Consider the following 17031-nt stretch of genomic DNA (forward strand, 5'->3'; position numbering starts at 1 on the left):
AACTCATTTTCAAATATTTCGCAAATTATTTCATATGTACGTCTATCTTTGATAAATCCTATAATTAATTTATGTAATATTTGTTCCTTTATTTCTCTAGGTAAATTCCTAGTTATATATAATGTTATTATTTTTAGTTTATTAGGGATAGGGTTGTAAAATATATAACATCCTTTTTCTTCAATACATTGATAATAATTATTTATTTTTAAGATTTCCATGATCTCTATGGCTCTGATACCAACTCTATGGGTGCTACTATGAGCGAACAAAAATCTAATAATCTAATAATCAAAATATCAAAATTTTAATCTCATAAATTTTTAAGTAATTCTTCAAAGTCTAATAATGTTTGAGAATTTATAATATCAATATCTGTTATCATATCTATGTCTGTTCCAAAAGGTATTTCATATTTTGAGATACTTTTCTTTCTTTTTTCCAATTTATCTATTATATCTTGTATATCTTTTATGATTATTGACCTTACAATTCCTTTAGCGAAATTTTCTAATAAGTTTTCTTTAAAACATTTTAATATTTCTTGTGATGCATATAATTGTTCTTGATATCCTATCTTATCAATTTCTTTTTCAAATTTAATTTCTTTTTTATTTTTAACAACCTTTTTTATATTATATGGTCCTCTCTTATATTTGGGCTTTTCCATTTTATAATTATTCATTAATAATTTTTACAAATTTTTAGAAAAATTATTTGTTAGATTTTTTAAGGACTAAAAAAGAAACTTTTTATTATATAAAGGGTTGGTTGTTAAATTTTTCCAAGGATATTTTGGGTAGTTTCAAATTTCTAAAAAAGTCAAAGGCCATTTTGGAAAAGGTTATTTACTATTTAGGCCATTTTCATGTATATCCCCATATACTTAGCGAATCCAAACACTTACGAAGTCAATGACTTGACAACTTAAAACCTATAATCCAACTACAAGTTACCTTTACAAAAGAAGTTGTTCAACGAGAGGACCTTAACCAATTCCTTGGTATTTCAAAGATTTCCATTGATCACTTTAGTGACCTACTTTTCCAAAAAATTTCAAGTCGTGAAAAAAAATATATTCAACCTAATAATAAACTAAAATTTATAGGGTGAGCAGCTCGAAAGTCGAGCCCAAAAATTTCAATGCAAGCTACTCTTAATTAGCGAAGTTGAGCTTAGTGAATCGAGTTGACATGGCTCGACCCATTGACAACTATATCCCATTGTCTACGTGGACATGCTTGATAAGATGGCAAGTCAAGTCCATTTCTAATCTAACTTGATAAAACAAAAATATGAAAAGTGGTAGTGAATCTAATTAGATATGCATATTGAAATTTAAAACAAGTTTTATTCCATTTTATCATGTCACATTTGTGTTTAGAAAGAATCATTGATAAGGATGTTGAATTTAATGATAATCACGCTAAGAGCAAGAATAAAAAAAATTATAAATTGATAAGTCGAATTCATACTTGCGAAAGATATGGTTGATATGAATAATAGCAGTTAGATCTTCCATTCCTTGCTCCTCACAAAATATTAGCCGTCAATGGAGTAAAATAATAAAACAATATGGAGAGGAGAGGGGACATAGCCTTTATATAAGAAATTATCATGCCATCCCATTACAACTTAAACTCTAATTAGGATTTATATATATTTTCGACCCATATTATCTCCAGTAAGATGTAAAAGGCACAATTGATCACTTAATATACTTGGCCCAATCATAATATCATTATGAGGCATACGTCTAACCCATAAAATTTACAATCAAATGGGAAGCTCACATTAGAATTATTCCAACATTCACTCACTTGGGCAAATATTTGATTATTGTAACAAAACTTTTAACATTTGGGTTAGACTTCATAAGTGGTCATATAAGTATAGCTCTAATGATGACACCTTAGGATACATGATCCGATTCCACAAGAATGTTAACACCGAGCATGGAAGTCATTACACCAATTAAGCGATGTAAGATCATTCCACAGCTACAAATGTCAACATCCTTATCAACATGGATCCCCATCCTATAACCAATATGGCAGTATGTGGTATCAACTTAGCACTAATTGTGATAAAGACTGTGTTAATTCATATCGGTCCCCATAATGCATAATATTAAAATGAAGCCACATGTCTTTAAGAGAGACTCATCTTATTTCTTTATCTGTCATATCTCAAGATTACAATTACAATAATATCATAATAAAATATATAAGTCAAATGCATGCTCAAAATAATTTATGGATAGGGAAAAATATATTTTATTATTGGAAAAGGGGCTCGTACCGAAAAATATATGGGTTGCCTACGTACCCTGTAAAGAGATTAAGCCAAAACGTAGTTCTTTTACATATATATAACTCCCACTAATCAAAAATATCAAAGGTTTCTATAACACCCATATTAGCAACATGTGTTTTAAAAACTTTTGGAACGAGTCCCTTAGTCAAGAATTTGTAATCATCGCCTCTGTATTGATATGATCTATATTCGTCCGCCCTTTCTTGACTCTGTCTATAACCACCAAATATTTGATATCAATATACTTTGACCCACCGAACTTTTATTATTCCTTGAAAAGAACACTACTGCACTGTTATCACAATAGATAGCGATTGGTCTCGAGATGGAATCAACAACTTTCAACCCAAAAATAAAATTTCTTAACTAAACGGCTTGGATTGTATCCTCATAACATGCCACAAATTCACCCTACATAGTAGAAGATGCCACTAGAGACTTTTCCAAGAAATAGCATAACTAGCTAACATGAAAATATAACTTGAAGTTGATTTCAAATCATCTTGACCTCCAACAAAATCAGAATCTAAGTAGCCTACCACCTCAAGGTGATTTGAACGTTGGAATGTAAGCATATAACCATTAGTTTTCTTCAAGTATTTCATAACTTTCTAAGCTGATTTCCAATGCTCTTGTCTTGGATTTGACTAGAACTTGCTAAGGACACTGACTGCATAAGCTAATTCGGTCTAGTGTAAACTTGAGTATACATCAAACTCCTCATAGCACTAGCATATAGTATTATCTTTATAGATTCCCTTTCTAGCTCGTTCCTCGAACATTGAGCTTTGTTAAAGTTATCTCTTTTTATGATAAGTACATCACCAGGTGCACAGTTCTGTATATTGAACCTCTCTTGAGAACACGTTGTATATAAGCTTTTTGAAAAAGTCCCAACAGGCCACGATTCTTATCACGATGTATTCAATGCCAAGCATATAAAAAGTTTCTCCAAAATCTTTCATTTCAAAATTAGCAGACAATACTTTCTTTATCTAATGAAGTAATCCCAGGTCACTGCTAGCAAACAAAATATCATCAACATATAGCATAAGAAAAATAAAATTTCTCTCCTTGGTTTTTAGATAAACGCATTGATCAATTATATTTTTGACAAAATCAAGAGAAGTTACAACCTCGTCGAACTTTAAATACCATTGTCGTGATACTTGTTTGAGGCCATATAATGATTTGTTTAATTTGCATACCAAGTTTTTCTTTCCTTTCACAACAAAATTTCAGATTGTTTCAAATAAACATTTTTAGAAAGATTTCCATTCAAAAATACTATTATAACATCCATTTGATGAAACTCCACATTATAGTGTACCCTAGGTGCTATAATAATTCGAAAAGAATCTTTGGATGAGACAGGTGAGAAAGTTTCAATATAATTAATGCTCTCTCGCTAAGTGAAATCTTTTGCAAATAGTCTCGCTTTTTTTCGTTCAACATTCATTTTTTAATCCAACTTACTTTTGAAAATCTACTTGTTATTTATAGCTTTAGCACTTTAAGGAAGTTCAACAAATTTCCAAACTTTGTTTTGTTTCATAGAATTTATTTCATCTTCTATAGCATTTATCTAACTCGGGACTTATCAATGCTTGATTATAAGTTACAGGGTTAACAATATGCCCAATATTAAAATCATTCTCCAACAAATATTTAATGTAATCACTGGGCAATGCAAATCTCCTTTTCCTTTGCTACCTTCTAACTCGTGGGTCAGAAACTGATCCAATCGTTGTTGGATAAGGAATTAGAAGTTCCTCTTGGTTCCTTGGTTCTTCATCAACAACTTCAGCTGGTTGAAAATGAACTCTTTCCTGTGTAATAAAAATTGGAACAACAACTTGATTTGGTTCAACAACAAGCTCTCTCAATGTGGAACTCTCACTAACACCCAAATTATTCTCCAAAAATTCAGCAGTAATGGACTCAACAATTTTAATGCCACGATTTAGACAGTAGATTTATATCATTTTGATCTGTTTGAGCACTCAATAAGGTTACCAGGAGTGGATTTCAGGTCTATTTTTTTTTTCAAAAGGATTATAAATCTTAACCTTGGCTAAGTATCCCCAAACTTTGAAATGAGCTAAACTTGGCTTACGTCTTGTCCATAATTTAAAAAAGGTTTTTGCAACCGCTTTACTTGGAGCTCTGTTCAAGATATACATAGCAGTTTTTAAGGCTTCACCTTATAGATATTCTGGCAAATTTATTCTACTAATCATACTCCTGGCATATTTTTTAGTGTTCGATTAGGTCTTTTAAAAACACCATTCTGCTCGGGTGTCCCTAGTATGGTGTATTGAGACACTATTCCACACACTTGTAAACACTTTGCAAAATCACTTATATTTTGATTAGACTTGTTATATTTGCCATAGTACTCACCACCATGGTCAGATCTTACAACTTTGATACATTTTCACATTGTTTCTCTACTTCCATTTTGAAAATCTTGAATTTCTTAAGTGCATGGGATTTAATCAGGTAAATATATCTATATCATAAGAAATCATCAATAAAGGTTATGAAGTATTTTGTTCCAACTATGATGGAAGGCAAATGTCCATTGATATCAGTGTATATCAAGTCTAAAATATCATCACTCTTAGTGAAACTTTTTCTTTTAGACTTAGTTAGCTTTTCCCTTATACAATCCACATAGGTGTCAAAATCATAGAACTCTAGAAGGAGATGTATCTCAACTTTTACTAATCTTTCCATTCTATCATTTGAAATGTGATCCAACTGCTTATGCCACAACATAGAGGATGACTCACGGATTAGAGCCTTTTACTTTGATACATTACGAGATTTCACCAAAAGGAGCCGAAAATAATTTATATAAACCATCACATAAAGGCCATTCCCAATCAAACAAGAATCATGAAATATCTCAATCATTTCATATCCAAAATTAAAGAAAAATCCACAAGCATCAAATTTTGATATAGAAATAAAATCCATCTCATTTGTGGTACAAAAACTGTATTTTCTAAAATAAGAGAAAAATCGGACTCCAAAGACAACTTCATTACTTCTATGAATTCAACCTTTATTTGAACTCCACTTTCAACGCACAAGCTCACTTCATTCTTACTTGGCCTCCAATTGCTCGTGAACCCCTACATAACTCTTCTTCTTTTCTGACAAAGTCTTGAACTTAAAACAGTCTTTCTACCAATAACCATTCCTTTTATAGAGCTTGCATTAATCATTTTTATTTATAATTCCTTTGGGACCACCAAAATTTTTATTCTGCTGATTTCGGTTTGATTTATTACCCTTACGAAACTTGGAGTTATAATAATGCGAAGACCCTTTGTTTTGTGATGGCTGCAAAGCTAATTGCACAGTTTCAACATTCTCACGCCACATCATATACTCCTCTTGGGCACATACTACATTAAGGTCATGCAAATCCCATTTATCCCCTTGAGCAATGTATGCAACTTTAAGTTGATTGAACTTGGACTTATAATAATGCAAAGACCCTTTGTTCTATGATGGCTATAAAGTTAATTGCACAGTTTCAACGCATCATATACTCCTCTTGGGCACATACTGCAATAAGGTCATGCAAATCCCATTTATCCCATTGAGCAATGTATGCGACTTTAAGTTGATTGAATTGGCTAGAAAATGTTATTTAAAACATGATAGACCGGAAAAAAATTCCGCAATATGAATTTCAAGAGCCTTTAGATTATATGATATATTTATCTTTTTCATAACGTGCTTCCTAACACAACTTGTACCATCATATCTCATATTTATCAATTTGTCCATCAAATCTCTAGTTTCAATTTTATCAGACTCAACAAATTTCTCTCCTATGGCATCTATGAAACCTTTGACATTTTTAGTGCCTGGAATAGCACCTATAATGGAGTTGGATATAGAACGAATAGCACCTATAATGGAGTCGGATATAGAGCGTTTAATAATTTTCAAACAAAGTTTGTTGGCCCTTTCCCACTTTTCATACTCGGCTATATATTAAAGGGTACTCTTATCTATGGGTTTTGCAAGCTTTTATCCATTGAAAAATCCAAGCCCAAACGACCAAGTGTTACTTCTACATCTCGTTTTCATCTCACATAATTATTCCCAATCAAGGTTTCAATAGCAGACAATTGTCTCGAAAGAGATGATGCATTTAAAATTGTTGAAACATATAATATCATCCAAACTAATGCATGCAGTCAATGGACGATAAAATATCCATCTAATTAACATGGGCTATTAATTAAATAATTCGTAATTATAATTAGATCCATATGAATCTTATTACGGCAAAAGTTTAGATGCATCATCATAAAAACACCTTTGTGCTGACAATATAATATGCTATAAGATATTCTTAAAACACATCATATAGCTAGTTAACGAAATTACATTGGTTTTCGAAATACCAACACCTTTGGGCAGAAGGAGATTTCTAGGCCAAGGTAAATTCGTTAACCATCTTATGCCATTTTTCAAAACATCACATATAATTATACCTTTGGGCAAGATACTATATGTAATAATTCAAAATTGCAAAACAATTTTTTTCTTTTTGGTAGAGAACGAAATAAATAACAACGAGTGTGCCACCTTGACAGCTATCACCCATTTTTATTTCAAAATATTTTTCTTGAAGGGAAAATAAGGTCTGCCTCAAAGCCCATGAAAAATTCAATAACAAAATAATAGTTATGCAATAAATCATAATTAGCAACTTGGTAAAAACTAGGTATGTGATTGTATGACAATCAACAGAAACTTTAACATATATTAAAATATATCTCACAGGCAGGATTCAAAAACTAAATGAATAAAAATTATTCTCAAATTAGAACTCTATCTAATTATCAAATTATTCTCAATCCAGTAATCAATATCAATAAAATTTATGGAAAGCATATATATATATATATATATATATATATATAATCCCCCCAAAAAGCAATGCTTAAAGCAAAATAGGGTTTGTTTCAACACAAGAGCCTAGTTTGACTATGCAGACAACTACGGTTTTTTGTAAATCACACAAATATATATTTTTTGATAAAAAATTCAAGACGTGTTTCTTTGCATGAATTTTATGTTGATGCCAAAGTAAAAAAATTTAATTAGATATATATCGTACCATAGCAGTAGTGTACAGAAATAATGCCTAATTAGTCATAAAAAAAATTAAACTTTGATGAATCATTCATACTTTATTTTTTAGTTAAGTTGCTTGTATTATTCTTGGAAGAAGAAATAACATCTATACATATTTTTCATAGGATTACAGATGCATAAAACTAAATAAAGAGAGATGAAATAATGTATATGGTCCTTATATATATATATATATATATATTTCAAAATATCAAAATTAGGAATTGACATATTGATATGTGAACTGAGATTAAGTTCCGTGGAGGCATATGATAGGTTGTTGAGGATTGGACCATGAAGTTGAGGTTGTGGGGGCATATAGTATGTTGTGCATGAATGAACAACACAGTGAGTACATATAAGTCAGAAAAGTGTATATATATATATATATATATTATTTTTTATTTTTGGTGAAGGATTTTATGTTAACATGTATGCTCTGATACCAATTGTTGCATTTAATAATAATCATGCTAAGAATAAGAATCACAAAATTATAAATTGATAAGGAGAGTTAAATTTTCCCCTCATTGCTCCTCACAAAGTATTAGCTGTGAATGTGAGCAAACTAATAAAACAATATGGAGAGAAGAGGGGACATGCCTTTATATAGAAAATTATCAAACTTTTCCATTACGACTTAAACTCTAATTAGGGTTTACATATATTTTCGGCCTACATACTTAAAATTACCACATCATATTAAATATAGCTCGTAAGGTGTAAAAGACTAAATTGATCACTTAATATATTTGGTCCAATCACAATATCATTATGATCTATATATCTAACTCGTAAAATTTACAATCAAATAAAAAGCCCACATTAGAATTATTCCAAAAAAGGATTATACCTTAGCAGTTTCTAAAACTTGAGATGAGTTTGAATTGATCATTGATGATCTCAATGCACCATATTTGTCCAACATCTAACAAAAATCCACTCAAAGAGTATAGAAATGAAATTTTGGCACAAGTTGTGGTGCTCGGTTGGCTATAGAGGTAGGGAGCAATAGAGTTAGGGTCTTTCTCATGTTAGCAATATTGTTATGATTTTTGTCTCTTACCCCTAACAAAGATGGTGTATTTGTAAATAATGTACTCAATCCTAGTAGCAAATCCAGGAATTGGAATGAGTCGCATGGGATTCCACATGTCCCATGCTACTCAAGTCGGAGTGTAAGCTAGTAATTTTTTGGCTGCCGAACTTTCGCCATCTAGGGTGCAGTATTCGTGCGAGGTATCACAGCATTGTATTGCTTTTCCACAATCTTGTTTTCACGGTTTAGGTTGCTCTCATTTCGATTGCTACTACTAAGAGAATCATTTGTGCATTTTTTCCCCTTCTAGCCACTAAGATGTTTCAGTTCATCCTGTTATTTCTTGCTCGCCCAGGGATTACATGAGCAAGGAGAGGTTAAGCACTTAAACTAGTTTAGTTTGATAGAACCGGGTGAAAGCACTAACTTCACTTCAATTTTTTGGACTATTTAAATAAATATATCAAAAAGCTTTTCTCTTTTAGAGAGAGGAAAAGCTAGTGGTTCGCGATCTATCAGTTTATTATTAGATATAAATAAGTATCAATCTTGACTTAATTATATTATTCGTTGAGGTTTTTAGTGGATCTAAAAAATATATAAAGGAAATTTTTTTTTTAACTTATAACCCCACATTGTCTAAGAAACTCATCTATCAACTTAAGTGGACAAAAATAAAACACGTTGTATTCTCTTTGTCCAAGAGTAATGAAATTCTTCATTGGTCATTCACCAATTTCGTATGATTCTCAACACATCTAAACAACATCGTATCATCCCAAGAGGAGAAACATTAGTGCAGTCAAAGTATGTTGATCCTCATATAAGATTCTATGATAACCTCAAGTCAAATTACACATTCCACTACGAGCATTATAAATTAAACAATGACATTAAAATTATGATCCATGTAGAATTCTATTTTGGACCATCCATTGATTTATTATTATTATTATTATTATTATTATTATTATTATTATTAATCAAGTCATGTAGTTAGTCATTTAATTATCTCTACACTTTGGCATATGAAATTAACTACTTAAATCATAAAAGGAAATGCAATACATACTAGTCTATCCATAATAACAATATCCGAACCATCCTTATTACTTATGAATAAGGACGATTCAAGACTAAGTTATTTATAACGTATATCACAAAATTACTATATTTTGTGATTAACAAGTTATCAAAACTCAATCTTCGGACACTATTATATTAATTAACAAATAAACATAATTAAAATAACAGCTGTTATCACCCTATCACGAACAGAAATTAAGACATGTACTTACTTTTTTTTCCTATATAAAATAAAAAATATTTATTGAATGCTTGGAGAAAAATATATATTAGTTTGATAAATTACGTAACTGTTTTGCAACCATTCCACCACCACAAATCAAAAGGCAGACGATTTAGCCACCGCCAGACAATATTTAACCACTCCAATTGCCACATCTTCATTTCTCTCTAGAATGTACATGAATGTAAACTTAAACTAGAACGTCGCAACCCCACCAACAAAATATAAGTCATTAGTATGGATAGACATGGTCGAACCCCACCCAAAAAGATCCAAACCGACGTACAAATCAATCTACAGCAACTTACAGAAGTACTCTTAAAATTAGGGGTGTTTTGAAAAATCATATTTGGAAGTAAAAAATATTGTGTAAAATTAAAATGTTACACAATGTGATTTATAAAAGTTTTTTTTATAACTTTTTTATCAAAAAATTACATACAATGTCACTTTTACCAAAAAGTAATGTTTGTTACTAAAAAAAATTGATAGAAATTTCAAAAAGACAATTGAAAAAAGTGACAAACACTAAAAAAAAATAACAAAAATTCAAAAAAGCGATAAAAATTCAAAAAAAATTGATAGAAATTTAAAAAAAGTGATGCAAATTAAAAAAAGTTACACAGATTAAAAAAAAGTAACAAGAAAATTTAAAAGTGAGAAACACTCAAAAAAAGTGACACAAACTCAAAAAATGTAACAGACACTCAGAAATGTACTAAACTAACATGCTACGTAAATTCATTTAAATTTGACACTTAAATGAAACCAACAAGCTACTTAACAATATCCGGATGACTTGCTAGCTAATTAATCATGTATATTAAACTTGAATTTAACACCTTAATGCGACACCATATATCTGACACTTCAATGCAATACCATATTTCCAACTTGGAGAAAGTATTTTTCAACTTCTTCATATTTGGGCCGTATGGGGCCTAATTTTCCCATCAATCTAACTCAACTTGGAACATGTTTAGTTTAGGTTGGGACAGTTCGATTTGTAATAATTTTTCACGCTCACCTTGAGTCAGTCCAAATATAACCTTAAACCACCACAACACTACAAAAATTGCAAAGAAACCACCGGCCACCACAAACCATTACAATCATGGTGGAATTAGGGAGGACTTTTTTTTTTTTTTTTTTTTTTTTTTTTTTTTTTTTTNNNTTTTGGGGGGGATTTTTTTTTTTTTTTTTTTTTTTTGTAAATTCTGCTGAAACATAGATTAAAAAATCCATTTTTTTTACCTTAAAAATAAATGGGTCTGGGCCCCCTGATTACAACCACGACTCAATAACATCCATTTAGAAGAATACCACAAGAAAAAGATGTCAGGGGTCGAACAAAATATTGAACGGTGCTACTCCCCCATTGATGCTACCAAAAATCGTACCTGTAGATTTCTCGAGCTTGATGATTCGGGTTGATCACGATCGTAGTCTTCCGGTACCTGAAACAAAGGCAACGAAGTGTGTTCTCGTCGCCCCTCCGATACTTAAGTTAGAAAGGGAATTATATGCGTGAGACTATATGCTGGAAAACAATGACAAACGTACCTGAATAACGGCTCAAGGTTCTGTATTTATAGTAGTAAACGACATTCTCCTAGTGGGACTCAACTATCTGGATGTCCTTATCTCTTGAAGTCTTGAATGGTTAAGGAGTTGTTTAAATTCCATAATTATATGTGGGATAGAATCCCTACAAGAGTCAAGTGTATGGTTGAGTTAGAGTTCTAATTGCGTAGGAATTCTAAAGGGTCAACAATATCGTAGGTTTGTAAGGGGAGCATATGCTCGAGGACGAGTTTTGCATTGCACGAAGCAGCCGCGCATGATGTGGTCGGGCATAATAACTCGAGGCCACCATATGCCCGAGCACTCCGTAGGTGGAATTGCAAGTTCATTTAAAATTGGTCGTCAAGCTAATTTAGTGATCGGGTTGCAGGGAATGTCAGTATCACCCACAAAATTTGTCCAAACACAATTGGAAGGGCTCAAAGAAAAAGAAAAAAAAAGGCTGCTTCTCGGACATTCAAGCAGGCCTTACATGCATAGCGGCCGTTGTACTACCCGACATAATACAACATCACGAGGTGGGCCGTAGGCAAGACCATTAACAGGAAAATAGTTCCAAAAAAAAAAAAAAATGAAGAAAAAGAATGTCGAGACTCTAGACAACACTCCAGGAAATTAGGAAGAGTACAATTTAAAGTCTCGTAGTGTATAATTATATTTTTATTTATTTATTTATTCATTAAGAGATTAAAAAAAAAAAAAAAAAGGATAGTAGTAGGGGAATAAAATTAATAAAAATATAAAAATGCAAATTATATATTGAGATAACGGGAGACAATAGCCAATAAGAGTGACAGAGAATAGAATAAGAACAATTGTGTTTGTTCCACATGAACTTGTGCTGTCATTGTTTTTTTTTTTTTTGATAACCCAGGTGTCCCAGCTTAGCCGGACTAAATCCTGGACCTCTAACCTCCGACCCCTCAGTAACTAGTGGAGGTAAATAGCAGGTTGTGCCCTTATTGGTTCCCAGGTTCCCAAGGGATCCTCCTCCATGATTATTACATCACCAAGCTGCTCCAACCCTTCCTCTGGTTATTACATCACTTGGTTGCTCCAATCAGGAATCGAACTCCCCACGCTTGGTTCCAAAACCCCCCAATGTGATTGTTCCGCCAACTTGGATGTGCCTTGGGGGCGAACAATTGTGTTTGTTCCGCATGAACTTGTGCTGTCATTGGTACACACGTCTACACCGCCTCAGATCGTGTTCATATTCAACCCTTTTTCCCCTTCCTTATCGATAGAAATTTCAAATCCTAATTTAGTCAGTCTTCAATCATATATTTCCCCGAGGAAAAATAAAGTTGGAAGTTTTATCGTTGTTATTCTCCACATATCCTTTTGTACCTCTTTACAGATAGGGATAATGTCGGAGAAATTTTCGGCGACGCTTAGAATTGGGGACTTGAATGATTATATAGCACCGTCCCAGGGTTGCGTTATTAAAACGGAGGTAATAATTGTTTTTTCAGCTAGGGTTGTTATGTTGGAATTGGATTTCTTGTTTACTGTCATCGGTTCTGTTTTTGCACCTTCTACTGCTAATAGGGTTTAGCAGTTTTTATTTTTATTTTTTATTTTTAAGTTTTTTATTCTTATCTAATTTAGATAGGATAGTGGGTTTTATTGGTTAATTATTTAAGATTATGTTGTTTTACTCAAAAATGTCAAAATTTAATCAAAATTGTGAGTCTTGAAGCCTTCTAATTTGTTTAGAATTTAATATTTGATGATATGATCAACTTCGTATTATTTTTCAGCATCTTAGCCAAGTCCAGAGGACCAGATTTAAGCATTTTCACTTTTTCAAAATAGAAAAAATGAAAAAAAAAAAAAAAAAAGGCTTGGATATTATAAGACATGAAAGTTTTTCCTGAAGAGAATTGCATATTTTCCATTTTCTTGAAAACCGTTGCTGTTATCTTTTGTTGGTGTTCTGTTCTTTATATCTTAATAATCATGTTTTGTTAACAGAATCCTGGGAAAGTTAAAACAACTCCTAAAGAAGTGCAAAATGAGCCTGTGAAGATCTCGCTTAAAGATTGCTTAGCGTGCAGGTCTCATCAAATGCTCCACTCTGTTATACTGTTCTACGTTCTTATCTGAAATAGATAGATTTTAACCTTTCAAATAATATAGTTCAAGCTAGATGCTGTACACGCTAACCAAATGCATATCCACTACAATTATTTAATTGGTCTAGATTATTATCCTGATTCATGATTTGGAAATGAGTAAATATGATGTTGTAGTTGAGGAACTAATACTGATGATTATAATGCAGTGGGTGCATAACATCAGCAGAGACTCTCATGCTTGAGAAGCAAAGCTTAGAAGAGTTTCTTTCTAACCTTAGTGAAGGAAAAGCTGTTATTGTCTCCCTCTCTCCCCAGTCTAGAGCTTCTCTTGCTGTTCATTATGGTCTTTCATCCCTCCAAGTAAGAAGTTACATAAAGACAATGTGGTTTTGACAATATGGTATTCATTTTCACCATGTACAATACATGGAATGATGGTTTCCAACTATGTACTTGTATTTCCTGATATTACCAATCTTAAATAATTTTCAGGTCTTGACAAAGCTCACAACCTTCTTTAAGTCTTTAGGGGTGAAAGCCGTTTTTGATACCAGCAGCAGTCGAGATTTAACACTTATTGAATCTTGTAATGAATTCATAACACGTTATGAACAACGCAATATAACTAATGAAGAGAAATCCAAATCGCCTCTTCCCATGATTTCGTCAGCATGTCCAGGTATATCATCTTCGTTTTTGTGACAGTTTAGATAATGACATGAACTATTTTATCTAGACTAGGTAAAGGCCTGTTCTTTTGCCTCCTGAAGTGTGAAAAGCTTTATGATGTGTATCTAGATTTTTTATGATGCATTCTGAATTTGCAGGTTGGATATGCTATGCAGAAAAAACTCTTGGATCCTACATACTTCCATATATTTCTTCAGTCAAAAGCCCCCAACAAATTATTGGAGCTGCCATTAAGAACCACATATGCCAAAAATTATGTCTAAGGTGATCTATCTTCTGCACCATCTTTGTTAATGTGTTGAACATTTTATTATGATTTCAAGCATATTCTTCACAATTGCAGACTTCTATTTTGATGTTGGGGTCCAATAGCATACTTAAATACTAAGTGCAGCAGCAGTGTGAGGGCTTAAAATAAGTAATTAGAAATATAAATGGTTAATTTATTTGTAGTATAATTAAGGGTGAGGCATTGGTCAATCTTGTAAACTAATGTGATTTATTTTACGTATAGTGAACTAGAGTCATGGGTATAACTAGCTTTTGGCCCTCATATACCTGCTTGGTCAGAACAGTATTAAGTTTTGACGTTGTAGATAAATTTTATTTCTGGGCAGAGCAGAAGAGATTTATCATGTGACTGTGATGCCTTGTTATGACAAAAAGCTTGAGGCTGCTCGGGATGACTTTATGTTCCAAGTAGATTCTGAAAGTGAAACAATTGCGGAGGTAGATTCGGTGTTGACTACTGGAGAGGTTTTAGATTTGATACAGGTAAACATTCTGTGATGTTAATTTCCATGTCTACTAATTTTTATTGTATTGTAGTATTTTAATTTTCATGGTTTTAATTGTTGCAGTCTAAATCTGTTGATTTTACAACTTTGGATGGATCTCCGGTGGATAAATTGTAAGAATATGTACTTTTTGTATGGTGCTTATTAACTACATTGGATATCAAGTGACTAGAAAAAGATTTTACTTGCTGCAGATTGTCAAATGTAGACGAAGAAGGCCACCTCTATAGTGTTCGTGGGAGCTCTGGGGGGTATGCAGACACTATATTCTGCCATGCTGCAAAAATACTTTTTGGGGAAGAAATTGAAGGTCCTCTTCAGTTTAAGACTATAAGGAACTCAGATTTTCAGGAAGTTACTCTTGAAGTAAGTTTCATCCATCCTTGTGTTGGCATTGTTGATAAGCACATTGTAGGAAGGTTCAAGTCTAGTTTTGCAAGTAGCAATCTTGACCCCTGGTAATTCAATGCCACCTTCAATCTTGTTCACCTTATGAACTAATATTTCCTCTTGCTGATGTGCTGTTTTTCTTCTTGTGACGATCCACTTTGACGATTCTCCTTGCCTCCTCATGACTCAAAAAGTTGTTGTCTACTCTTGACTTTACCTACCCGCCTTTTTTTCATGATATGAGTCATTTAATGAACAGATCATTTGAAAGAATAATTCCTGTATTAATGTTATTTTTGTGTCGTGAACTAATTTTTCTCCGATAATCTAAATCAGGTCGAGGGTAAAACTGTCTTGAAATTTGCGCAATGTTATGGATTCAGAAACCTGAGAAACATTGTTACAAAAATTAAAACTGGAAAGTGCGACTATCATTTCTTGGAGATTATGGCATGTCCTTCAGGTATTATTGGTTTACTGGGTATTGTCCACGGGGACTGATGGTCAATGATTTGATGTAATGCCTGTTTTAAAAGTCATGCACAACTTCTAATATATTTATGTGTGTCTTCCTTGAGCAACAGGATGTTTGAATGGTGGAGGTCAAATCAAGCGCAAGCCTGGGCAATCTGGAAAAGATTTGATTCATTTATTGGAAAATGCATATTCAGAAAATGTAAGTTGGTTTATTTTTTCCCTATGGCCTTCTTCACTTTAGGCGATTTTGTTAAATAATGGCCCTGTCTTGGGCACCTTGACTTGTTTGATGTAGTGAGATGTGTAGAGAAAAACATGTGAATTGCATGAGAGGAAAAAAATAAAGAATAAAATTAGCATATTATATAGAGTTGGACCAATATTTTTCTGTCTTGTTTTTGTCAATTTTCTTTTGTCATCAAAATTTGAGCATCTTTCTTCTTGTTGGTTTTTGCTGATTTTGCGGATAGTTTTTATTGAAACATAATGTGGATCAATATTTGTATTGTTTTGCCGCTTCTTTTTTATCATTTCAATTTGCGTTTATTATCCTCAATAATGTTTGATAATTTTGTGGATTAAAGTTTATGAATGTTTTATTGCTTACCATTCTCTAATATTTAGGTACTGGTAGCTGATCCTTATGAAAATCCCCTTATCAAAAGCCTATACGATGAGTGGCTTGAGCTACCAGGTTCAGAGAAAGCAAAGAGACATTTGCACACAGTATACCACCCTGTTGTAAAAAGCATTTCCTCACAGTTGGCAAACTGGTGAGAAATGTAATGTTTTTTGCACTTGGCTTCTTCCAATAATCATCTGGTGACTCGTGATCCTCGCGTCTGCAATTCAATCCTAGTTGCATTTGGATCATCTCTTAATCTAAAAATTCTCGAGAAATCCAATTTTGGTAGAGAGATTGGTTTAATTGTTTAGGCAGTTAGTGTTTGTGTATAAATATATTATTGTCCAATCCTTGGGTTATGATCAGATGTATTTTGCATACTTGGTGTTTTACTCTCTTTGGATGTTTACCTCATTTTTAAGGGTCGTCCAAACGTGTAGAAATATTCTGATAATATTGTTATTGAGTATGTATTTCTTCCCTCGTAAGGTTTATGTATGTGAACGAGTAAATGGGATGTGTAAATGAAAACGCTAATGTTGATTAAATTGTTCTCA

The 17031-nt window shown here is 32.4% G+C and overlaps 1 protein-coding gene across 1 annotated transcript; it reads left to right on the forward strand.

Moving 5' to 3' along the window:
- Positions 1–12558: 12558 nt before the first annotated feature.
- On the forward strand, positions 12559–17031 carry LOC111395901 (protein NAR1). Its single transcript, XM_023022118.1, has 11 exons — positions 12559–12870; positions 13392–13474; positions 13702–13855; positions 13988–14174; positions 14323–14449; positions 14803–14959; positions 15046–15095; positions 15177–15348; positions 15709–15835; positions 15957–16048; positions 16474–17031. Exons 1-11 carry the CDS (start codon positions 12784–12786, stop codon positions 16624–16626), a joined length of 1389 nt encoding a protein of 462 aa, XP_022877886.1. The 5' UTR covers positions 12559–12783; the 3' UTR covers positions 16627–17031.

Source organism: Olea europaea, chromosome 6, assembly GCF_002742605.1.
Source record: "Olea europaea var. sylvestris chromosome 6, O_europaea_v1, whole genome shotgun sequence".
NCBI classification, from domain to species: Eukaryota; Viridiplantae; Streptophyta; class Magnoliopsida; order Lamiales; family Oleaceae; genus Olea; species Olea europaea.